The following is a 26832-nucleotide window of genomic DNA, read 5'->3' on the forward strand; positions in this document are numbered from 1 at the left end:
ATTTCAATATTTACCACAAGTTTTCCAACAGCCCAAGAAAAGCTCTAATTCAGCAGCTATTCTAGACATTCAAATGCTCCATTTCACCAGCACTCTTCTCTAAAAGTTAAGTTTTAAAAGACATTTCTTACTGAGCACTATCTTCCAATCTTTCCAGCTTCTTGCTGGTGCAGTGTTCCCGCTTTTCATTTTGTAGCCTCTATCCCCAGATCACTGCCTTACCTACCCAATCTTGGCTGTGTGTTGCAGACGTGGATATTTACTAAGGGCCTCCTATAAATGCTGTGAGAACAAAAAATAAAATAAAAGCAAATAAGGTAAAAACAAATAAACAAACACAATAAAAATAGAGTTACCTTTTAACCTCTATTTCCTGTGAGAACACTTTTACGATTTGGGTTTCATCTTTCATCCTTCATGGAAGAAACTTGGTCCAAGATTGTCAATGATCCCCTTGTCTTCAAATTCTAGCATAGTTTAGTCCTTGTCTTCTCATACCTTTCTGTAGCTTTTTAAGCTACTGGTCATCTTTTCCCTCATAGCTTCTGTGTACTCTTCTTGATTTTCTTCCTCTCAGTCCTCTTTCTGCTTCATCCCAAGTTGGACCTTCTCTCCTTTCTAAATAATAGTGCGTCCAACAGAACTTTCTTCAACTCTGAAAATGTTCTATATCTGTGCTGTCCCATATGGTAGTCACTGGTCATATCTGGCTACTGAACATCTGAAATAGGGCTAGCATGCTTTTAATTTTTTTTTTTTTTCAAAACAGGGTCTTGCTTTGTCGCCCATGCTTAAGAGTAGTGGTGCGATCTCAGTTCACTGCACCCTCGACCTCCTGGGCTCTAGCCATCCTCCCACGTCAGCCTCCCGAGCAGCTGGGACCACATCACATACCACCACAACCAGTTAATTTTGTTTAGAGACAAGGTCTCACCATGCTGTCCAAGCTAATTTCATTTAAATTTAAATTTAAAAAGCTACATGTGGCCAGTAGCTACTATAACAGACAACACAACTCTCTCTCATTCATTCTTGTGGCTTCAGTTATCACCTCTATATCCAAAGACGATTCACAAATTTATACTGAACAAAGTGACCTGGATGAGTTCCACAAGCACCTCAAAGTCTAAAATACAGTCAACCATCTCCACCATCAACTCCTCCCTTACTTTATTCCAAACACCTTCACCTACCTAATATCCTTAGTTCTGTGAACAGAATTCATTATCTAAGCCATCTGAGCTTGAAGTCTTAAGTCATTTTTAACTCTCTGTCTCTCATATCTAAGAAGATGTTTATTCCTTTTGACTTTACCTAACTGATATCCCTGCCTCCATCCCAATGTATACAATATGCACAATATTTCTGCCAGGTATCATTCTTTCAAATGGTTAACTTTGTAGCCTTGCTTTTTTCAAATATATTAATGATTCCCCACTGCCCACAAATAAAGTCTAAATTCCCTAGAGTAGCACAGAATTCAACACTACACAATCTGGCCCCAAGCTATCTTTCTAGCCTTGCCTTCCACTTCTACCTCTTAAGCCTCCTATTCTCCAGCCCAAAGGAATCCTTACCTTTCTCCAACACATCCTGTCATAGCGTTGTGTGCATATCTATGCTCACGCTCTCCTATCCTTAGATATCCTTCTGACTCCTGTTCATCCTTCATGGTTCACTCAAGTTCCACTTCTTCCACAACATTTCACAGATTCCCACTGTTCCCCACCAAAAATTAACCTCAACTTTTCTAAATTCCCATTGCACTTTTAAACTGTACTGCACGTATAGCAATAATCAGTTTCTACTTTGTTAGAAGTTGGTTATCTGCACTTACTATATCACAAGATCTTTAAAGATGCATATATTTTAGATATCTTTCTAACTACAAACAGTAAAATGACCAGTATAAATTAGGTATGTAATAAATTATATCTACTAACTATGATAATTTCATTTAAATTAGAGATCAATTCTTATGTGTAAAAGATTTTCAGTGTCTTAAAAGTGGCCCAGGCTCTAAATTATCCATTATCAATGGCACACAAGTGCTTTGGAACACACAATTCCCCAAACTGCCCTAAGTATGAGCTTCCAAATACTGAAAAATCGCCTTCCTATTCTAGTCAAGTACTATCAATATAGTGAATAAAACTGAATCTGACCTATTTTGTCTCCTACGAGAACACAGGAAATTTTCTATTTTAAATACAGTATTGTGTATCAATATAGGAGACATATTTCAGGAGCTCATACCAACCTTTTTATTATTATGAAGACATTCTCACTTTGTTCCTAAGCTCCACCTTGTCCCAACCCCCACCCCATCTTTGGTCTTATCCTTGAGCCTCATTAGACATATTTCAGAGCTCATCTAACTCAGGTTTGATATGATTCAAGTAAGAGAAGTAACAAATTACTCAATGATAACAGCTACCATTTGTTGAACACTTACAAGTATATCCGACACTGTTTGAAGCACTTAACATGTATTATCTCATTTAGTTTTTATGAAACTCTATGAAACAGGTACTATTATCACTCCCATTTTACATATTGTTTAGAAATTAGGTATAAAAGGTAGATCACATATCTTTTAATGGTATAACCAAACAAATGGATAGATGATGACCCTGTGATTATATAGAGGTCCTGGCCTAGAAGGCCAAAGATATAGACCTGTTTCAGTTAACCAGATACAACCTTATTGATCCTCAATCTTCCCATTGGTTCTTACCTATCAGAGCAGTTATAAGAATCAAACAAAATAATGGGTGTGAAAACAAGCAAGAAGAGCAATGGCTTTGAAGTCAAGGGACCTGGAATTCAGCCTCTGTTCTGACCTTTACTACATGAGACCTTGTGTAAATAAAACCTACTGCTTCTTTGAGCCACATCCACTCTTTAGACAAGCACAGAGTACCTACTTATGTGCCAGATATTCGGCTAGGGTTAGGGATACAGAGTGAACATGACAGACAGGTTCTCCTCTCCTCACAGAACTCATAGCCTAGAGGGGGTTACAGATGAATAAAAAGGCAGTTATAATAGAGTGGGCTATATAAGGGAGTATACAGGAAAGGTATCTAATATAGACTTAAGAGTCAAGGAGTATTTCCCAAAATAAAATGACTTCCAAGGTAAGATTAAAAGGATAAAAAGGAATTAATCAGGAAAGGAAATAAAGAGTTTCAGGCAAAAGGAACAAGGTTCAAAGACCTGGGCATCAGGCACATGTTAACAGGAAACTCTAGAGGAGTAAAGAGGATTTTTATAAAACATATTGAGAGATCTTTCTGTATAACTTCTTACAAGTGCATGTACATCTAAAATTATCTCAATACAAGCTTTAATCAAAGAAAGCACATATGAGAGAACCTTATAAAATGAGATGCACTTTGGCTATTTCTGTTACTATTAATACTAATTAACTGTGTTATGTATATTACTATAGAGAGCAAAGTTAGAGGTGTTGTTATAATGGAAACAGAACTAATAAGGACAGCTAGTGACCATATTTCCATAGCTGGCCAAAATTTGGAGACGCATGATTCAGTACCTTTCACATCTGGTCGATATTGTAGTCCATCATCTTTCTTTCCCAACAAACTATTGTCATCTGTATCTGTAAGAGAAAACGGTTCTCAAATTAAGATATATACAATGGTTAAGTCATATCATGATACTCCCAATAATTCCAAATCATTCCAAGTTCTTCTTAACCTCTGTCCCCTTATCCTGCTCACGTTGTCTACTATTCTCTAAATCAATTATGTCATTTCTGTCTGAGGCCTCAAGGCATCCCAGGTATAAGTGCTCTTTGCGTGCTCTTTGCATGATGAATAGTCAGTTTCATCTATACTTCAGCTCCAATGTCACCTCCTTTAAAAACTCTTTCCTATGCAAACTAAAACAACACCTACTCTGAAAAGAAAAGGTTAACCCTTTCTTTCTCTAAAAGACAACTGCCTCAAGATTTACCTCCTCCTACCCACTGTTACCCTGGAAACATCAGATTAAGATAAATGGGGACTCTCAGCTGTGTTATGAAACGCTTACTATAAAAAATGACCCCTGATTTGAGAACTGCACCTGGACTGGGAAGACTATAAATGAGCCATAACCACGTGTTTAGAAGCACAAGCTTCCCAATACTAGTGGGGGAGGCAAAGGAAAGACACAGTTAAGTTTGTGGATGAAAGATTACAGAGGGGACTAAGACAAAACTTAAGGCCCAATCACTCCAAAGGATGCATTTCAATTAAACTCTCAAGCTTGACTGACATAGTTTGGTTCCGTGTCCCCGCCCAAATCTCATGTCTAATTGTAATCCCCAATGTTGGAAGAGGGGCCTTGTGGAAGGTGACTGGATCATGGTGGCAGATTTCCCCCTTGCTGTTCTCATAATAGTGAGTGAGTTCTCACAAGATCTGGCTGTTTATAAAAGTGCATGGCACCTCTCCCTTTGCTCTCTCTTCCTCCTTTTCCTGCCATGTAAGATGTGCCTGCTTCCTCTTTGCCATCCACCATGATTGTGTTTCCTGAGGTCCTCAGCCATGCTTCCTGTACAGCCTGTGGAACTGCAAGCCAATTATACCTCTTTTCTTTATAAATTACCCAGTCTCAGGTAATTCTTTATAGCAATGTGAGAATGAACTAATACACTGACCAAGTGCTCTGAACTTGAAATTCCAAAGAGTATCATTCAAACATGCATATTTTCCTCAGAGAACATAGTCCTTCCTTAAGCTAGTCTTCCCACCCAAGCTCTAAATGCCACCCCATTGGGGTGGGGGGACCATACTTCTTCAAGATCAAGGCTAAGTGGGACATCTAACCACAAGGGATCCCTGTCAGCAAATGGTGTCCTCTATCATGCCCACACTCAACTCCTACCTAAAAATTGTCCGATGAGCTTCTTGGGTATTCTTTGGTAGTTTAGACCAGAGGTACTGCAATCAATTGTGTAGTGTGTCACAAATAATTTGTAACCAATATAATGTACCTAATTTTGGCTTACAATCTTTTCCCTTCAGCTCAGATAAAAACATAATATCCCTTTAATAAGTCTAAAAAGAGAGGAAGAAGGGAACCAGTAAGCAAGAAAGATGTACAATCCTAGTCCATGAGTGTGTGCCTGGCCCACATATGTGACCAAGGAAATAATCCATCTTCCCAGCTCATCTGAATATTACTGAGGAAAGAAAATTAGGAACCTCTGGCTTTAGAGACTGAATATTTCTAGTAGGGGTGGAAAACAAAAACTCCTTATTATATGGTATCATGGTTTCCAAGCTACGACAAAAAGCAAGAAGGGCAAAAAGAATCTTAAGCAAAAGGCAATAAATTTTCTTTACATTCTCTAACTTCACACCAAAATCTGTAATCACACATAATATGTACAGGGAAACATGATACAGATAATGGGAAAACAAAGTAAATTATTATGCTCTATAAAAAGAGGTTTAACAAATATATGGTAATACCATAGTTTTACTGAAATTAAAATATGTTATCTAACTCTTAAACAGCTATAATCATTCCAAATTTGAGATGACATTAGAACTATAAATAATAATTATAATTCCATGTTAGGATCAGTTAGCAACCAAGAACTAACTAAATAAAAACCAAGAAGCATGGTTTATGTCTTGAAAAGATGAAAATAAATGAAAAAAAACTAAATTAGTAATTTAAAAATCTGAAACACAAAGTAATAAAGCTTCGAGGATTTCTCATTTTGCAAATTTGAAACACTACCAAATGTACAATTATATGTATACAATAGTAAAGATGGGTCTCTGAATAAATAAAATGGATTTTACCTGTGCAATGGCCAAGATGCCTTATATCAATTTGTTCTTGCTTTATACAAGATGCTTCTCGAACAAAACAGGGATTGTTATAGGAACTCCCATCAGAAGCACACACAGGATTAAAACTGTATCCACTGCAATCTATATTACATACACACCTGTTGGAAAAGACAAAAATTACCTATATTTTACAACAAAAATATTTCACAATGCAGCAACAGCAAAAAAGACCAATTCTTTCTTCTGCTTTCTGTAACAGAAGGTCAACATATTGTTTTAAGTCACTGATAAAAGCTTAAACAAATATCTAAAAAAAAATTTAGGTGAGGATTTAGAGATAATTTCATCAAAATATTATGAATCCAGTGGTTTGTCTAGAATTTTCGTATCTAGCTAAAGTAATCAGGAGACATCAATGACATTAACTAAAAAGCAAAATGGCATAGTGGAAAGGACACAGAATTATGAGTCAGTAGTCACGAATCTAAATTCTACCCCTACTTATCACCAGATTTGTGTCCAAATTCTTCCGCTAAGTCTTAGTTTACTGATCAGTAAAATGGAGGCAATAATAATGGCCAGGCATGATGGCTCATGCCTGTAATCCCAACACTTCCGGAGGCCAAGGCAGGAGAATCACTTGAGCCCAGGAGTTTGAGACCAAAATATAAAAAACTTAGCCAGGCACAGTGGTGTGCACCTGTGGTCTCCGCTACTTGGGAGGCTGAGGCAGGAGCATCACTTAAGCCCAGGAGGTTGACGCTGCAGTGATCCATAATTGCACCACTGTACTCCAGCCTGAGGGACAGAGTGAGACTCTGCCTTAAATAAATAAATAACCTACCTTACCAAATAACTGGGAAGGTTAAAAAATATAATAGATATGAAATACGTAAAACAGAAACCCTCAAAAGTGTTTTCTAGCTACATGTCTACCTATGTAACTGAATGTCCACTGAACACTGAGTGTTGTACTACGGAGAAGGCGAAAGAAGTCCAAAGCAAGATCACTCCCCTCAAGAATGATACAATCTAGTTGGGAATAGAGAAACAAAAATAAAAATATAGGGACTCTCCTGTTTATAGTAACACAGAGGACTAGGAACCTTTACTAACCTTCCTGATAAAAACAACAGAAAATACTGGGAAAACATTTAAAAACATTCTCTTAAATACACTCACAAGTTGGTAAGAAAGTCAGAAATATTTAGGACAGAAGTTATAGGAACACAGGAACAGAGAAGGGCCAACTGAGCTCTCTAAAGCTGATTTTCACTTTGAAGGCATTTGCCAAACTGGGTATATTCACTTACCAATTTTTTGGCTTTGCAGGCCTGATGTGGTTTGGCTGTGTCCTTACCCAAATTTCATCTTGAATAGTAACTCCTGGTGGGGGGTGACTGAATTATGGGGGCAGGTCTTTCCTGTGCTGTTCTCGTGATAGTGAATGAGTGTCATGAGATCTGATGGTTTTAAAAATGGGAGTTTCTCTGCACAAGCACTCTTTTTTCCTGCTGCCATCCACGTAAGATGTGACTTGCTCCTCCTTGCCTTCTGCCATGATTGTGAGGCCTCCCCAGCCATGTGGAACTGTAAGTCCAGTTAAACCTCTTTCTTTTGCCCAGTCTCAGGTGTATCTTTATCAGCAGCGTGAAAACAGATTAATATAATAAATTGGTAACAGTAGAGTGGGGTGCTGCCAAAAAGATACCTGAAAATGTGGAAGTGACTTTGGAACTGGATAATGGGCAGGAGTTGGAACAGTTTGGAGGGCTCAGAAGAAGACAGGAAAATGTGGGAAAGTTTGGAACTTCCTACAGACTGGTTGAATGGCTTTGACGAAAATGCTGACAGTGGCACAAACAATAAAGTCCAGGCTGAGGTGATCACAGATGGAAATGAGGAACTTGTTGGGAACTGGAGCAAAGTGACTCTTGTTATGTTTCAGCAAAGAGATTGGTGGTATTTTGCCCCTGCCCTAGAGATCTGTAAAATTCTGAAATTGAGAGAGATGATTTAGGGTATCTGGCGGAAGAAATAACTAAGCAGCAAAGCATTCAAGAGGTGACTTGGGTGCTATTAAAGGCATTCAGTTTTATAAGGGAAGCAAAGCTTAAAAGTTCAGAAAATTTGCAGCCTATGTGCTAGAAAAGAAAATCCCATTTTTTTGAGAAGAAATTCAAGCTAGCTGCAGAAATTTGCATAAGTTACAAGCAGTCAAATGTTAATCCCCAAAACAATGGGGAAAATGTCTCCATGGCATGTCAGAGGTCTTCATGGCAGCCCCTACCATTATAGGAGGAAATAATGGTTTCCTGGGTAGGGCCCAGGGTCTCCGTGCTCTGTGCAGCCTAGGGACTTGGTGCCCTGCATCTCAGCTGCTCTAGCTATGGCTGAAAGGGGCCAATGTAGAGCTTGGGCTGTGGCTTCAGAAGGTGCAAGCCCCAAGCCTTGGCAGCTTCCACATGGTGTTGAGCCTGCAGGTACAGAGAAGTCAAGAACTGGGGTTTGGGAACCTCCACCTAGATTTCAGAGGATGTATGGAAATGCCTGAATGCCCAGGTAGAAATTTGCTGCAGGGGTGGGGCCTTATGGAGAACCTCTGCTAGGGCAGCGTGGAAGGGAAATGTGGGGTCAGAGCCCCCACAAAGAGTCTCTATTGGGGCATCACCTAGTGAAGCTATGAGGAGAGGGCCACCGTCATCCAGATCCCAGAATGACAGATCCACTGACAGCTTGCACTGTGCATCTGGAAAAGCCACAGACACTCAAGGCCAGTCCATGAAAGCAGCCAAGACGGAGGCTGTACCCTGCAGAGTCACCTGTACCCTGCAGAGCCACAGAGGTGGAGCTGCCCAAGACCATGGGAACCCACCTTTTGCATCAGCATAACCCAGTTACAAGATATGGAGTCAAAGGAGATCATTTTAGAGCTTTAAGATTTGACCGCCCTGCATGGGGCCTATAGCCTCTTTGTTTTGGCCAAATTCTCCCATTTGGAATGGCTGTATTTACCCAATGCCTGTACCCCCTTGGTATCTAGGAAGTAACTAATTTGCTTTTGCTTTTACAGGCTTATAGGCAGAAAGGACTTGCCTTGTCTCAGATGAGATGCTAAACTGTGGACTTTTGAGTTAATGCTGAAATGAGATAAGACTTTGGGTGACTGGTGGGAAGGCATGATTGGCTTTGAAATGTGAAGACATGAGATTTGGGAGGGGCAAGCAGGGGAATGATATGGTTTGCTGTGTCTCCACCCAAATCTCATCTTAAACTGTAACTCCCACAATTCCCACACGTCATGGGAGGAACCAGGTAGGAGGTGACTGAATTATGGGGATGGGTCTTTCCTGCACTATTCTCATGATAGTGAATGAGTCTCACAAGATCTGATGCTTTAAAAAATAGGAGTTCCTCTGCACAAGCTCTCTCTTTGCCTGCCACCATCCATGTAAGATGTGACTTGGTCCTCTTTGTCTCCCGCCATGATTGTGAGGCCTCCCCAGCCACGTGGAACTGTGAAGTGCAATTAAACCCTTTCTTTTGCAAATTGCCCAGTGTCTTTATCAGCAGCGTGAAAACAGACTAATAAAGGCCTCTGGGAACAGAAGATAAAGAACACTGATCCACCTAAGATGGCCTCTGGGAACAGGAGACAAAGAACACTGACCCACCTAAAGTAGGGAGTCTGGAGACCCTAAAAAAGTTATATCTTTAAATATGTGTGTGTGTGTGTGTGTGTGTGTGTGTGTGTGTGTGTGTGTATCTCCCTCAGCATGAAGGTAAACTGGAAATGAGTTGTCATATTCCAAAGGGACTATTTAAAAAATTAAAAAGGTTGCACTGACCCATAAATTTGAAAAACGAAAAGAAAACCAGCTCACCTGAGAATTCAAAGCCACAAGCCAGCCCTCACACAGATAACTACAACTTAAAATACTACTTGGTTGTTTTGAAAAATCTCAAACCCAGAATTAATTTTAAGGAGTCAAGGACTAAAAGAGGCTCTAGGCCAAGCTTGTCCAACCCACAGCCCAGGAAGGCTTTGAATGCAGCCCAACACAAATTCATAAACTTTCTTAAAACATTATGAGGGGTGTGTGTGTGTGTGTGTGTGTGTGTGTGTGTGTGTAAAACTCATTAGCTATTGTTAGTTTATTTTAATGTGCAGCCCAAGACAATTATTCTTCTTCCAATGTGTCCCAGGGAAGTCAAATGATTGGACACCCCTGCTGTAGGCAAATGACAGAAGCAAATGCAGTCTTCTCTGGAGAAACTCAATTTCACCCTAGACCTAAATGATTTTCCACAGATACAATTCTGAGAAAAATATGCAGCTCAGCCCACAGAGACACATTCAGTCACATACCCACAACAAAGAGATAAAACAACATGAAAAGAAGTCCATTTTTGAAAGAACCAAACAGAACTTCCAGAAATAAACAACATATTACTAGATACAAGAAATGCAATGGGCAGATTTAACAGTAGATTAGAGAAACTAAAGAATAAGTGAATTAGAACACAGGTCAGAGGAAATTAACCAGACCACAGCAGAGAGTCAAAGACATGGTGCATATTTAAAAAAGAGCCATGGGCTGGGTGCAGTGGCTCACCCCTGTAATCCCAGCACATTGGGAGGCCAAGGTGGGCGAATTACCTGATGTCAGGAGTTTGTGACCAGCCTGACCAACATGGAGACACCTCGTCTCTACTAAAAATACAAAATTAGCCAGGCATGGTGGTGCATGCCTGTAATCCCAGCTACTTGGGAGGCTGAGGCAGGAGAATCCCTTGAACCCAGGAGGCGGAGGTTGCACTGAGCCATGATCGTGCCACTGCACTCCAGCCTGCGCAACAATAGTGAAACGCCGTCTCAAAAAAAAAAAAAAAAAACAGAGAGACATGGAAGAGTCAGAAGATGTAACAAAAATCTGATTAGCATTCCAGGAGTTAAGAAAATGAGGCAGGAAAATATTCTCAGCAACTTCTCTTCAAACTTTTTAAAACTAAAAAAGATACTCATCTAAATATCCAAGAAGCCCAATGAATCCCAAACAGGATTACTAAAAATGGATCCGCATACTGAAATATCATAGTGGAATTTTATAATGAGAAAAAGAAAATTTTAAAAGCAGCCAGAAAGAAGAGAAAGATTACCTTCAGTGGAGTAAGAATAAGAGGAAAAACTGACTTTTCAAAAGCAATACTGAAGCCAAATTGTTTATAGCTAAAAGTGAAATAATACCTCCTATGTGCTAAGGTAGAATAGAATTCTATTTAAGACAAATCTTTTGAGAATAAAAAATAATAAAATAAAAGGAACTTGGAAGGAATACAAACTTACAAAATTTGTCACCTGCTGACTGTCAGTAAAGGAAATTCTAAAGACAATAGAAAAATGATCCTTTAAGGAAAGTCTGAGATGCAAATATAAATGAAGAACAAAGGTCTAAACACATGGGTAATATAAGAACAACGGTGCTCTGTGTGGTTAAATTTTTTTAAGCTGGAAATTAAAATACATGATGATAACAATAGCACACAAGTTTGGAGAAATTGAAATTCAAGTGTTTAAGGAGAACAGTAACATTAAGCAAATTTAGATTGTGATAAGCTGAATACGCATGTTAAAATTGCTGAGGTACCATTACAAGAAGGAAAATCCATAACTTCAAAACGACTAGAGAAAAAAAATCCAAAAGAAGGCAAGAAAGGGAAAAGAAAAAGGAGAAGCAAGACAAAAGTATAAAATAAGAAAAAATTAAAATACATCAGTATTTACAATATATTTAAGTTGACCACATTTTCCAATTAAATAACAAAGGTAGTTGGCTGGTAAAAATACAAAAGCCAGCTATATGTTGCTTGTAAGATACATGTTAAAATGATGATAACAAAAGTTGAAAATACTAGGAGAGTGAAAGAGATACATCACCCTTGGCATAGAAGAAACCTCGTATGGTTATATTTAATACCAGATATAAAAGACTTTAGGTCAAAAAGGATTATAGGAATTAAAGAAAATCCCTTCATAATAATAAAAATATTTTATTCAGCAGGATAATACAATTCTAAACATTTTAAGTCTCAAAATCTAAAAAGTGAAAACTGATAAAACCACAATAAGAAATTGCCAAATCCAGCCAGGCATGGTAGCTTACACCTGTAATCCCAGCACCTCGGGAGGCTGAGGTGGGCAGATCATGAGGTGAGGAGTTTGAGACCTGCCTAGCCAACACAGTGAAACCCCGTCTCTACTAAAAATACAAAAAATTAGCTGGGTGTGGTGGCGGGCACCTGTAATCCCAGTTACTTGGGAGGCTGAGGCAGGAGAATTGCTCGAACTTGGGAGGAGGAGGTTGCAGTGATCCAAGATAGCACCACCGCACTCCAGCCTGGGCAACAGTGCAAGATTCCATCTCAAGAAAGAGAAAGAAAGAGAGAAAGAGAGAGAGAGAGAAAGAAAGAGGGAGAAAAGAGGAAGGAAGGGAGGGAGGGAGGGAGGGAGGGAGGGAGGGAAAAGAAATTGCCGAATCCACCATGATAGGTTTTAACACACCTCTCTCAGCAACTCATATACCAAGCAGATAAAACATCAGCAAAACTGAAATCTTCACAGGTAAGGTGACTTGATGCTGGGATTTGCTTTAAATTATTCCCAAAAAAGGTTAGGATGGAAGAAAAGATGTAACAGAATTAGACTTTTGAAGATGAATAAATGGGGAGGGGTCCATCATTTTTCTCCTTTTCTGTTTGATGATTTCCTTAATTCATGATGAATTGAAGACCTAACTGTAAAAGTCAAAAACTATAAAGATTTAGGAGATCAAACATAAGACTGAGGAATTTGAAATAAACAGTGCCCCATAAGGAGAATAAGACAAGCTACAAACAAAAAGATAATTATAGCCCACATAATCAACAAATAAGTATTATCCAGAATACATAAATACAAATCAATTTTTTAAATATTATATGTGATCAATGGGAAAGGGGAGCAAAGAAATAAATAGAAATAAAAGAGGAAACATATAAGAACAACATATGTGAAAGATATTCAACCTCATTAAGAATCAGAAAAATTAAAATTAAAATCACAATGTGATACCATCCACACTCATGAAATTGGCAAAAATCGAAAACAAGGACAAAACCCAAGTACTGGCAAGAATGAGGAGCTAAGGGAATTCTCATCTTTTGCTGGTAGTAAGAGGTGACAATGTGCTAGCAGCCCTCGCTTGCTCTCGGCGCCTCCTCGGCCTCCTGGGCCTCAGCGTCCACTCTGGCTGCGCTTGAGGAGCCCTTTAGCCCGCCGCTGCGCTGTGGGGACCCCTCTCTGGGGCTGTCCGAGGTGGGAGCCGGCTCCCTCTGCTCACTGAGAGGTGTGAAGGAGGAGGCGCAGGGAGGAGCCAGGGCTGCGCCAGGCGCTCACAAGACCCAGGTGGGCGCAGGCTCCCCAGCCTGCACTCGGCAGGCCCCGCGCTTGGCGCGCCGACCAGCACCTGCGGGGTTCAATCGGGGGAAAAGTTCTCTCTGGGCTGCCGGAGTGCCCGGGCTAGGTGCCGCAAAGGGGCAAGTGCCATTGAGAGGTGAAGCTGGCTGGGCTTCCGGGTCAGGTGGAGACTTGGAGAACTTTTCTGTCTAGCTAAAGGATTGTAAAAGTACCAATCAGCACTCTGTGTCTAGCTAGAGGTTTGTAAACACACCAATCAGCGTTCTGTGTCTCGCTAATCTGGTGGGGACTTGGAGAACTTTTGTGTCTAGCTAAAGGACTGTAAATGCACCAATCAGTGCTCTGTGTCTAGTTAATTGGGTAGGGGACTTGGAGAACGTTTCTGTCCAGCTAAAGGATTCTAAATACACCAATCAGCACTCTGTGTCTAGCTAGAAGTTTGCAAACGCACCAATCAGCACTCCGTGTCTAACTAAAGGTTTGTAAATGCACCAATCAGCACTCTGTCAAAATGGACCAATCAGCGCTCTGTAAAATGGACCAAACAGCTCTCTGTAAAATGGACCAATCAGCAGGACGTGGGTGGGGTCAGTAAGGGAATAAAAGCAGGCTGCCCAAGTCAGCAGCGGCAACCCGCTTGGGTCCCCTTCCACGCTGTGGAAGCTTTGTTCTTTCGCTCTTCTCAATAAATCTTGCTGCTACTCACTCTTTGGGTCTGCCCCGCCTTTATGAGCTGTAACACTCACCACGAAGGTCTGCAGCTTCACTCCTGAAGCCAGCAAGACCACGAACCCACCAGAAGGAACGAACAACTCCAGACGCATCACCTTTAAGAGCTGTAACACTCACCGCAAAGGTCTGCAGCTTCACTCCTCAAGTCAGCGAGACTATGAACCCACCAGAAGGAAGAAACTCCAGACACATCTGAACATCTAAAGGAACAAACTCCAGACACACCATCTTTAAGAACTGTAACACCGTGAGGGTCCGTGGCTTCATTCTTGAAGTCAGCAAGACCAAGAACCCACCAATTCTGGACACAGTAGGAAAGCTTACTGGGAAAGCAACTTTGGAAAACAGGCATTCTGACGAAAAACTAGACTTGCACATGCCCAATAACTTCATTACAAGGCAAGGCCCTTGAAAATCTACACACAAGCCAGGCACAATGGTTCACGTCTGTAATCCCAGCACTTTGGGAGGATGAGGCAGGCAGATCACTTGAGGTCAGAAGTTCAAGACCAGCCTGGCCAACACGGCAAAACCTCATCTCTACTAAAAATACAAAAATTAGCGGGGCATGGTGGTGGCCATCTGTAATCCCAGTTACTCAGGAGGCTGTGAGGCATGAAAATCACCTAAACCTGGGAGGCGGAGATTGCGAAGAGCCAAGATTGAGCCATTGCACTCCAGCCTGGGCAACAGAGCAAGACTCTGTCAAAAAAAAAAAAAAAGAAAAGAAAAGAAAAAATAAGAAAATCTCCTGCACGTGTATACCAGAAAATGTGTAAGAATGTTCACAGCAGTATTATTCATGAGAACAAAAGACGGGAATAATCCAAAAGTCCAACAGTAAAATGGACTGTAAAAGAATGTGGTACAGGCAAACAATCAAATTCAATAAGCAGTAAAAATTAACTACAGTTATGTGCATCAACATAAATGAATCTCAAAAATATAATACCGTGCACAAGAAAATCAAGAAGAATGCATATAGCATGATTCCATTTATACAAAATACAAAAGCAATCAAAAGCCAGATTACAGATTATTAAGGGACCTATCATATGTGATAAGCTATAAAGAAAGGAAGGGAATAATTTCTGCAAAATGCAGTATACCATGTGGGTGACAGAAAGATGCAATTAGAGAGGGACATGGGGGTCCCTGAAGTACAGTCTGCCTTCCAGAACCTCAGGGCCGACTGCAGGACTTTGAGCATTCTGAGATTTTGGTATCTGAGGGGAGTATCAGAACCAGTTCCTCCCAAACATTGGCAGATGACTGTACTGCTAAAATTCTGTTTCTGGCCGGGAGCGGTGGCTCACGCCTGTAATCCCAACATTTTGGGAGGCCGAGGTGGGTGGATCACGAGGTCAAGAGATGGAGACCATCCTGGCCAACATGGTGAAACCCCATCTCTACTAAAAATACAAAAACAAAATTAGCTGGGCGTGGTGGCAGGCACCTGTAGTCCCAGCTACTCGGGAGGCCGAGGCAGGAGAATCACTTGAACCCAGGAGGCAGAGGTTGCAGTGAGCGGAGACTGCGCCACTGCACTCCAGCCTGGCAACAGAGTGAGACTCCATCTCAAAAAATAAATAAATTTTAAAAAAAGTATGTTTCTTGCCTTGGTAGATTCACAAAAGCTCATTCCAATTTTGCACATTAAATCAAATGTGTACATTTTAGTTTTCATATACTTTTGAATATATATTTTATAATTTAAAAATTAAGGCAACAGAAAAAACTTTTAAATTCATAAGAATATTCACTAAAGTCAAAAAATATATATTGTACCAAAATTTTAATTTCTGGAAAACAAGAGGTGAAAGAACCAAAGAAAATAAAGTTAGCCAATCCCAGAAGGTGAGTTCAGGTGAAAGTTTTGGATAAGGAAGGGGCACAGACAACTGCAGAGAATAACAAGCTACTATGCATGGGTGAAAACATGTGCACAAACATTTAGTCATAATATCTCTGTATCTAAACAAATACTGAAAGAATGCCATGCTGAAAAGGACTTTAGAAAGCTATCTATTCCGATCTTCCACTCAGTGCAGGGCTCCTCTCAGCAGTATTTGTGACCTTATTGTTACATTGCCCCTGCCAGAGTATTTGTAGCGACAGACGGCTTACTATCTCACCAAGGCAGTACATCTCATGGGTAGTTATTACCTGGGCTGAGCCCCAAACATGCATCCTAATTAATTTCCACCCATTGACTCTAACTCTGGCCTCTGAATCTACATGTAGTAAGCCCAAAATATCATTTAAATATTCAAAGATTATCATTATATTGAATACAAGTTTTCACCTGAAGTTTATTCAATGATTCCTCATTTGTTATATCATCCTGATCACCCTCCAAATTCAGTATCTCATAATATGAGGCCAAAAACAAAACAAGGACTACAGTACAGAGAAGCTATTACCTTAACTGTTCTGGACACTATGCTTACATAACACAGGCAGGATAGGATTAACTTTTCTGATAACCACATCAAATTTTAGACACATACTCAACTTCTTAAATATACTCAACTCTGTAGGTATGGCCTGCAAAACATGTCACCACTATTGTCTAGAACCCAGGGTTAGGACTTCACATTTATCTCTATCAAATTTTAGATTATCTCAGCATGCTGAAATCTTCTGGACTCTAATTCTATCATCTAACATCTCTTCTAGACTGACATACTCATTATGTTGACAAGTCATCAATAAACGCACTGACTAGAACAGGATAAACACAGTCATGTGTCATATTCTAAGAAACCTACCTTAATATTTCTAGAAAAAATAATCCATTACTGAACACCTTTTAAGAAAGTTGTTAACCACCTAGAATTGCAGCTATCGTCTGACCCGACTTCCTATGTCATGTATACCAAGCCAGATTGATGATTATCCTGCTTAGATTCATATACATTACAATTAAGTCTCAGCCCTGGTACCGCAATCTTATCACACTACCAAAAAAGAAAAAGAGGTTAGCTTTAGCATGCTCTTACTAACAATCTCAGCATGCACTCAGAAATAAAGTTAATAAAACAGAAGACTCAAAAGAAATGTAATCCTAAAAGGTCAGAGGCTCAAAGATCATGGCTTGCCCATTACCAAAGTTAGTGACAATGCTTTTTATATTAAACAAATGTACAAAGACTTTTCCCATTCCTTTTTTTTTTTTTTTTTTGAGACGGAGTCTCGCTCTGTCGCCCAGGCTGGAGTGCAGTGGCCGGATCTCAGCTCACTGCAAGCTCCGCCTCCCAGGTTCACGCCATTCTCCTGCCTCAGCCTCCCGAGTAGCTGGGACTACAGGTGCCCGCCACCTCGCCCGGCTATTTTTTTGTATTTTTTATTAGAGACGGGGTTTCACCGTGTTAGCCAGGATGGTCTCGATCTCCTGACCTCGTGATCCACCCGTCTCAGCCTCCCAAAGTGCTGGGATTACAGGCTTGAGCCACCGCGCCCGGCTTTTCCCATTACTTAAACAAAACTTGAGGTGTTGAATTAATTGTGAACCTCCCTGCTCAACTTTCCAAGGAAAGGCCACATTTCCCCTCATTTTTTTTTTTTTTTTGTTCGCAGTTCCTCGTCCTCAAGGCTCAGCATAAAGGGGAAAAAAATCATACAATAACCATTTTCATTTAACAATGTTTTTGAGCCTTACAATATGATGCAAGGTCTGCATCAAAACTTCCAAGATATTATCCCTAGAAATGGGCTTTCAAAGATTCAATCAATTTTTTTCTACTAAAGAACAGTATTTCAGATTCTCTCAATAGGGTCTTGATATACACACAACATTAGTTTTACTTTTGAAATAAATGACACACTTCTAGCACTAATAAATATAGCCTGTTCTATATACACATTGCTACATTTGAGAGAGCCCATGCTCATTTCCACAGAAGATACTGTTTTTTAATATATCAAAGTAAAACAAGGTTTTTCAAATGCTCTCCAAATTCCAAATTACTATATTAAATATCGAACCTAAGTATATACTTGTCTTTAAAGGAGTAATATAATAAAAACAATATTTGAGAATGATTATTCTCATGGCTACAGGTAAGCTGCAGTGAAATAACGTGAAAAAGAGTAGCAGAATAGAGGGGGTCAAATCAGGCAAAGGAACAGAGAAAATTAATTTCAAAGAGCAATCTGGTAAAGTTAACAGATTTTCTTTTTTCTTGTTAGTTTAGTTTAGTTTTGTTTTTTGAGACACGGTCTCACTCGGTTGTTCAGGCTGGAGTGCAGTGGCACAATCTCAGCTCACTGCAACCTCCACCTCCCAGGTCCAAGCCTGCCTCAGCCTCCCAAGTAGCTAAGATTACAGGCGCATGCCATCATGCCTGGCTAATTTTTGTATTTTTGGTAGAGGCAGGGTTTTGCCATGTTGGCCAGGCTCGTCTCGAACTCCTGTCCTCAAGTGATTCCCCCACCTCGGCCTCCCAAAGTGCTGGGAGTACAGGCATGAGCCACCACACTCAGGCCCGTTAGATTTTTCTGGTAAATTCCTATTAGTAAAGGAAAATGAGAAAAAGGTAACAAAAGGGATGATCCAAAAAAGGGAAGTGCTTCTTTCCTTTCAATATGCCCCAAGGAATGGGAAATACTTTTAAATGATATGAATTAAGTAGTTAAGGAAAGGGATAAAGACAAAGTCTTCACTAAGCAAAACAGATTTCCTGATTCATGGACAACACAGGTGGAAAACACAAAGGTGAAGAAAATGAAGAAGTAATGAAAAATAAAAGGAATTAAGAAACAACAAGTGGGGAAAAAGTACAGCTCAACCTGGAATAAAGGCACTATTTCCTGTCATTTTACCATATATTTTATATATACATATGGATGGTGTAAAGTAGGGATCAATCCTGGCAATTACAGCAGTGGGTCAATCCAGACCAATGCCTGTTTTTGCACACCCAGAAGCTAAAAATGGTTTTCACATTTTTAAAAGGTTAGGTATGGTGAAGACCACATGTGGCCTGCTAAGCCTGATATATTTACCACCTAGCCCTTTACAAAAAAATTTTGCCCACCGCGACCTAAAGGATAAAAGTGGGCAAAACTGGGATGGCAATAAAATAGAAATGGTGGTTAATGGAAGAGAATGTCAGCAACATAGCAAAATACCATACCAGTCCAATAAGAAACAAGTAATCACTTGTTTAACAAGTGGCATTGTTTACAGTGGGTTTTGCAGCCCGACCAGGAAATGCCTTGATCAAATGTATGAAAAAGACAGTGTTCCTTAATGGGATGGTATCACTGCATCTAAGACTAACAACTGTGAAAACAATCGCTACTGTTTTCAATGGAATACAAAGAAAGAAGATTAAATTACCATCTCAAGTAAAGTCCAGCTCAGTGAAACAATGAGCGAAGGAGGAAAATATTAGACTCCAGAGGCCACGGGTACGACTGATTATAGTGATTACAGCTGTTTGCAGACTGGCAAGCGTAGCAAAGGTCAGGATGCCCAAAGCACAGAAGTGTGCACTCAAATGAATAGAAATCACTCTTCAGTAAATATGCTAAATTCAAAACATTTAACTACATTTACTCTGCACCTACTGTGTGGGTAGAGTCCCATTTGCCTCATCTAACCCTGACAATTATAAATTATCAATAGAGAAACTGAATATGAAGGAAATCTAAAAGCCCCAGATCAAAAAACTAGTGAGGGGCTGAGACCAGTGTTTTCTCTATTCATTACAGCTGTTATACTAAATAAATATCTGAGCATGGAAAGTACCACATGAAAAGGTATTTTTCATGTTTATCATAAAATTTTTCATGAAACTCTACCACATCCACTTCTAACACTTCCACTTTTCTTTCTAACACACCCGGGACACTCCTGCCTCAGACTTTCCCTCTTCCTGAAACACTCTTCCCCAGACAGCCTCCTGGTTCCATCCCTCACCTCAAAGGTTTTTCTCAAATCTTAAAAGACTAGATAAAGGCCGGGAATGGTGACTCACGCCTGTAATCCCAGCACTTTGGGAGGTCGAGGTGGGTGGATCATGAGGTTAGGAGATCAAGACCATCCTGGCCAACATGGTGAAACTCCATCTCTACTAAAAATACAAACATTAGCTGGGCATGGTGGTGCATGCCTGTAATCCCAGCTACTCAGGAGGCTGAGGCAGAAGAATCACCTGAACCCAGGAGGCGGAGGTTGCAGTGAGCTGAGATCACGTCACTGCACTCCAGCCTGGTGACTGAGAGAGACCCCGTCTCAAAAAATAAATAAATAAAATAAAAAGATAAAAAAAACTAAGCATCCATTTAAAAAGTTAGAAAATGAACAACAGAAAAAAAAGCCAATAAAAACAAAAGGAAGGAAAATATATAACAACAGAAATTTAAAAGTTACAACAGAGGTTAGTAAAACCAAAAGTTGGTTCTTTGAAAAGATTTTCAAATTGATAACACAAGCTTTTCTGCAGGCTTTTTCCTGAGAGAGAAAAAGAGAAAAAGCAATATCAGGAATGAAACAGAGTAAAACTTCAAAAGGGATTATGATTTAAAAGATAATAAAAGGTTATTGTAAACAACATTATGCCAGCAAGTTTGAAAATCTAGGTGAAATGAATAACTTTTTTAAAATGCTATCAAGTTCTAACAAAAAAGGAAATAGAACTTTAAGGGTACACTAATCATTAAAGAAACTAAATCAGTTGTTCTTAAAAAGTCCCTTAAAGATAGCATCAGATCCAGGCATTTTTTAAAAGACAATTTATGAACACATCCATTCCAATCTTTCAAAGTAGGTAATTTTTTTTCTTTTTCTTTTCTTTTTTTTTTTTAAGACGGAGTCTCACTCTGTCACCCAGGCTGGAGTGCAGTGGCACAATTTTGGCTCATTGCAACCTCCGCTTCTCAGGTTTGAGCGATTCTTGTGTCTCAGCCTTCAGAGTAGCTGGAATTACAGGTATGTGCCACCACGTCTGGCTAATTTTTTTTCTTTTTGTGTGTGTGTGTTTTTAGTAGAGACAGGGTTTCACCATGTTGCCCAGGCTGTTCTTGAACTCCTGATCTCAGGTGATCTGCCCACCTTGGTCTCCCAAAGCATTGACAGGCATGTGCACCACGCCTGGCCAAAAGCAGATAATTTCACTCTTACACAAAGTCATCCAGAGACTAGAAGAAAACACTCCCTAACTCATTTTAAAAGGCCACATAACATGAAAACTAAACAAAAGAATAATTATAATTCATTGACTACAAATGAATAAAAGAAAAATCCATGAGTCCTGACTGATTGATAGAAAAAAAAATCCCACTCTTTCAATAGATAGAATACCAACTAATAACGTATAGGTACAAAAACAGACTGCAATCATAAAATAAAAGTAAAATGCTCTAAAAATGAGTACTCTGAAAACAAAAATGAGCTCCTGGAAATTAAAAATTGCAGCAAAAATGAAAAACTCATAAAGTTGAAGAAATTTCTCAAAAAGTACAGCAAAAAAATTTAAAACAGAAAACGGGAAAAAAGATAAAATGAGAACTAGTCCAGGATGTCAATATCCAAGTAACAGGAGTACCAAAAATAAAAAAATTAAAAAAAGAGGAAAGGAAATCATCAAATAATTAATTAAAGAAAAGTTTTCAAAATGGAAGTCAGTAAGTATCTAGGAAAGGGCATAACATTGTGAGATATCACTACACTGGAGACCAAAAGAAGACTCTACATGCTTCAAGAGAGAAAAAAATCATATACAAAGGATCAAGAATTAGAATGGCTTTAGACTTCAACAGCAACACTTGAAGCTAGAAGACAACAAAGCAACACTTTCTTAATTCTCAGGGAAATTTGTCTCACACCTCGAATTATGCACTTGCAAAGTTCTAAATAAAATATTAGGTGTAGAATAAAAATACTTAAACACTTCAAACAAGGTCTCAAAAGTTTTTAAAATCTTACACCTTTTCATAAGAAGCTGCTATAAGTAGTAATAAAATGGGAAAGTAAAACCAAGAAGTGAGAAGCAAAAAAAGAAACACAGTACCCTATATAGGAGGGAGAGACAAAGGAATTTCTAGGAAGATCCTAGTGGTATAATAAAAAATATTCTTGGTCTTTGTTCCCAGTTCCTGATATAGAGTTCCCTTGATATTTCTTGAGTGATAGGAAAGTTCTTATATTCTACTGAGATGACTCATGGGGTGAGGGGGTAGGGAGTTAATGTCACCAGAGAAACCAACCACAGTGATTAGAGGGTTAGAACTTCTGCCTCCCAGCCCCACCCCAATTCTCCTACCTCTGGGAAGGGGAGAGGGGTTGGATGTTAAGTTCAGTCACCAACGACCAATGAGTTAACCAGTCACGATTACATAGTAAAACTTCAGTATAAAAACTCAGAATAAGGGGGGTTCGGGAGCTTCCGGTTGGTGAGCACATCTCAGTGGTGTACTTGACTCCATGGGGACAGACGCTCCTGCACTCAGAACCCTTCTGGACCTTGCTTTATGTACTTCTTCATTTGGCTGATCATTTGTATCCTTTACAAATAAATAATAAGTAGAGTGCTTTCCTGAGTTCTGTGAGTTGTTTTAGCAAATTAGGTAGGGCATGGGAACTCCAAAATTTATGGTCATCTGGGCAGAAGTGGGGGTAGCCTGGGGACCTCATTTGTAGCTGGTTATAAAGAGGGGGCAGTCTTATGGGACTGAGTCCTTAACCATGGGTCTGCGCTAACTCCAAGTAGTTACTGTCAGAATTTAATTGAATTGTTGGACATCTAGGTAGTGTCAGAGAGTTGGAAAATCGATTGTTGTCGGAAAAAATACCATACTGAAGGAAGATCCTGGGATGACAGCTATAATACAAGATGTAGAGGGCAATCAGTCCACAATGAAATACTTTAAACAGCTGCATGGATGGCCATCATTACCAAGATGCCTAGTGCTACCGTACCCAACTTTCAGTCAGAAGACAGACTGCTCAGGTAAGCCTGGCCCAGATTCTTATGTGTAGTTGGCTTGTCTTGACCATAAGATAATGAAGTTCCTCATCACACACTGGGGCCTGTCAGGAGTGGAGGGCTGGGGGAGAGAGAGCATTAGGAGAAATACCCAATGTAAATGACGAGTCAATGGGTGCAGCAAACTATCATGGCACATGCACTATGTAACAAATCTGCACATTGTGCACATGTGCCCCAGAACTTAAAGTATAATAAAAAAGTTAATAAAGATAATGAAATTCCTACTCTCCACTCCATGTCCTGCTGCAAGAACAACTCAGCCCACTCAGTTAATTGACATACTCTTGACACCTGAAGGTGAGCTATGGGAAGATTATAAAAGTAAACAACACAGAGCACAGCAGTCCATTCTGATCACATTTCTACCAGTGATCCATACATCAGAATCCTATCAGATGCCTCAACTATAGTGAGCCCACATTCTCCATGACCCTGTGACTCCAATACTCATGGCTTTGTCCACTGACTTCCCCAAAAGGGAACTTTGTAAACTCTCCGAGGAGCTGAAAACCAGACCCTGCCACAGAGGCTGTTCAAAGTGTCTTCTGTAAGCCTTCCTCTCTAAGGGGGCACTATTACCCTTTCCTTCCATGGCTAGGTTCACACAAGGTACTGAAAATAATAGCAGTATTCTATTTTGTACCCTAGGTGTTAGGTACATAGGTGGTTTTTAATCAGTATTCCTTAAATTGCACATGTATGTTTAAACACTTCTGTAAGCAGTGTACATTTTACAATAAAGATTTTAAATAAGGTACAGAATAAGGTATAGTGTGATGCCATTAGTTTTTTTAAAAATATATATATATATATGTACATATTTGCTTGCTTGCACATACATAAAATACCCCAGGAGATTAAACAAGAAACAGATCACAGTGACTGTCTCTAGTGAAGACAACTGAGTGACTGGGTACAGGGGTGGAAATGAGACCTTTCACTCTAGAGCCTTTTTAAGCTTTTGAATTGGCAGCACTAAATTTCAAAGGCATGAATGCACATATACATACATAAATGAATGCATAAATTCAATGGCTTCTATGATTTAGCACTATAATTTTGGCAAATCACAACTCCAAGTCTTTACAACAGGGAAAATACCTCAAAACACTGCTGACAGGATCAAATAAGATTTTGTAAAAAGCCCTTTGAAATCTATCAAATACTGTGCACATCTGAATGGCATTATTATTACTGAAAAACATCCACCCTTTCACTTCCTTTCTTCTTAACCCTATATAGAAAGTACCATTCTTCTCAATATAGCAAGTTTATTTACCAGTTAGGAAAACATTGGCTTAAACTAATTCATGTCAAGTTACTGAGATTTAACAAACACCTAATAAAGCCTGCAACAAATTCAATGCTAGTTTTTTTCACACATCTTAAATCCTTACAACCACCCTGCAAGCAGCTCTAAGTGAATAATAAAGGCCTAGTGTTGATTGCCACTAATTCAACCAAGGCCTATAAAAGGACCCATCCTAAGATACCCAACCTTATGGGCAGTTTACCCAAGACAGAAATCAGCAAGACAAAGTCCCTGCCCTCAGGAAACTCACAATCTATTTAGTCTATGCAGAGGTTGCTTTTTCAAGACCAAGGAGGAACACAGAATATGGTCACACAACTCATAGGAACTGTGGGAGAACGCAAGGTAAGAAGAGGTGGTGAATCTGACCTATGTCACACATCACACGGCATCTAAGGCTAGAAGGAGGAATAGGAGTTAAAACAAGCTGATAAACAGGAATGGCACTCCAGGCAGGGGGAATAACAGGGGCAAAGTGGGTAAGAAAGTGTTCAATAATAACAGTGCATTCAGAAAACTGCAAGAGATTGTGGGGACACGGAGTTTTGCATTTTAAAGGCAAAACTCTCTTACTGGCAACTGTCAAAGGACTTTAAGAAGATATTTCTGGGCTGGGTGCGGTGGCCCACGCCTGTAATCCCAGCACTTTGGGAGGCTGAGGCGAGCGGATCACGAGGTCAGGAGATCGAGACCATCCTGGCTAACATGGTGAAACCCCGTCTCTACGAAAAAAAAAAAAAAATACAAAAAGTTAGCCGGGCGTGGTGGCGGGCACCTGTGGTCCCAGCTACTAGTGAGGCTGAGGCATGAGAATGGTGTGAACCCCGGAGGCGGAGCTTGCAGTGAGTCGAGATCATGCCACTGCACTCCAGCCTGGGCCACAGAGCAAGACTACGTCTCAAAAAGATATTTCTGGAAGGCCAGGTGCAGTGGTTCAGGCCTGTAATCCCAGCACTTTGGGAGGCTGAGGTGGGTGGATCACGAGATTAGGAGTTCAAGACCAGCCTGACCAAGATGGTGAAACCCCATCTCTACTAAAAAGACAAGAATTAGTCAGGCGTGGTGGTGGGCACTTGTAATCCCAGCTATTTGGGAGGCTGAGGCAGAGAACTGCTTGAACCCGGGAAGCAGAAGTTGCAGTGAGCCGAGATCACACCAGTGCACTCTAGCCTGGGTGACAAAGGGAGACTCCATCTCAAAAAAAAATAAAAGGTATTTCTGGATAAAGGAGCCTGTCATTACTAACATCCAGATTATACTTTGGATAAAATAATGCTTAATGAGGTTTATGTTTTTAAAAACAACATAAAATTATTTTTCCATTATAATCTAATGGGCTACAGTAGCGACTTATTAAACCTAAAAATAGTTTTAGAATATCCAAAATAAGGCAGTGCTAAATGACAAAAATTACTACCTCCTAGTCAGAGGACTAGGAGGAAATAAGAGCAGAAGAACGGAAAAGGTACTTCTTCAGTTCTTGTTTTAAAAAGTACATGAAGCTTCCAGAAAGTAGGATATATTGCAGGACACAAATGTGTAGCATTGTTCTGTTTACACAAGAGAAAAGATGTCATTGCACCTTCTGAGGGAGACTCGTCAGATTGTAGTACTGAACAGGAATCTGCGTCAAAACAGAAAATGGTACCACAAATGACTAAGATCTCCAGCAGGTGGATTAAACTGGTTATCCATGTTGTCTGCCACACTCTACACCTGTATGATTCTCTGAGCAACTCTGAGATATTTATATCACTCAGGGGGATAAATGGAAACAGCATCTCCAAAAAGGAGACTTACATAAAAGAGGCAGAAGAGCAGGGGCTATTTCCATAAAGTGTATTGCAGACAAAGTTCAAAAGAAATAACTGGAGGATTTTTATAACTCACCTGTATTGACATTAGGGCTGATGATTCTACAGACTCCTCACACCATTCCTGGTTGGGATTTAGGTGGGGTATATAAAAGGTACTAAAGTATCCAGAGAAACAGCTGATGGCTATCTTACAGCAGTAACTTCAGCCTTGGACAGATCAGAAATACTGTTTAGAAAGAGAGGGGGTGTGGTAGGTACTAAGAATATGTGGTTTAAGAAATACAAGTTGCTGTAAAGGAAGTGCTGTTTTCAAGTTTTAAGACCAAGTAGGACATCTATGCACTGTTTCACAGTGGTCACCGTGAAATACTGAAACCCACTTATGTGGGGAGTCATATTTCTTGGAGCCTCAACCACCTACATCTCTAGGTATAAATTTGAAAGGTAAACATTAACAAACATAACTGTCACAAACCCAAGCAAAGCCCACAATGCCATCAAAGAAATGCAGTGAGTTTCAGGAAGGAAGGGTGAGGGGGAAGCCTCTTAGAAGCAAAAATAGGCTGGGCGCGGTGGCTCAAGCCTGTAATCCCAGCACTTTGGGAGGCCGAGACGGGCGGATCACAAGGTCAGGAGATCGAGACCATCCTGGCTAACCCGCTGAAACCCCGTCTCTACTAAAAACTACAAAAAAACTAGCCGG

The 26832-nt window shown here is 40.0% G+C and overlaps 1 protein-coding gene across 3 annotated transcripts in view; it reads right to left on the reverse strand.

Moving 5' to 3' along the window:
- Positions 1 to 26832, reverse strand: part of TMEFF1 (transmembrane protein with EGF like and two follistatin like domains 1) — a 101551-nt gene that overhangs the window by 26331 nt on the left and 48388 nt on the right. For all 3 annotated transcript variants that reach the window (XM_050761508.1, XM_050761507.1, XM_050761509.1), the window contains exons 6-7: positions 5826 to 5974; positions 3560 to 3625 (exon numbers count right to left, since the gene is read on the reverse strand). In XM_050761508.1, coding sequence (XP_050617465.1) covers positions 3560 to 3625; positions 5826 to 5974 — 215 coding nt within the window. The remainder of the gene's footprint in view (positions 1 to 3559; positions 3626 to 5825; positions 5975 to 26832) is intronic.

This window comes from Macaca thibetana, chromosome 15, assembly GCF_024542745.1.
Source record: "Macaca thibetana thibetana isolate TM-01 chromosome 15, ASM2454274v1, whole genome shotgun sequence".
Lineage (NCBI taxonomy): Eukaryota > Metazoa > Chordata > Mammalia > Primates > Cercopithecidae > Macaca > Macaca thibetana.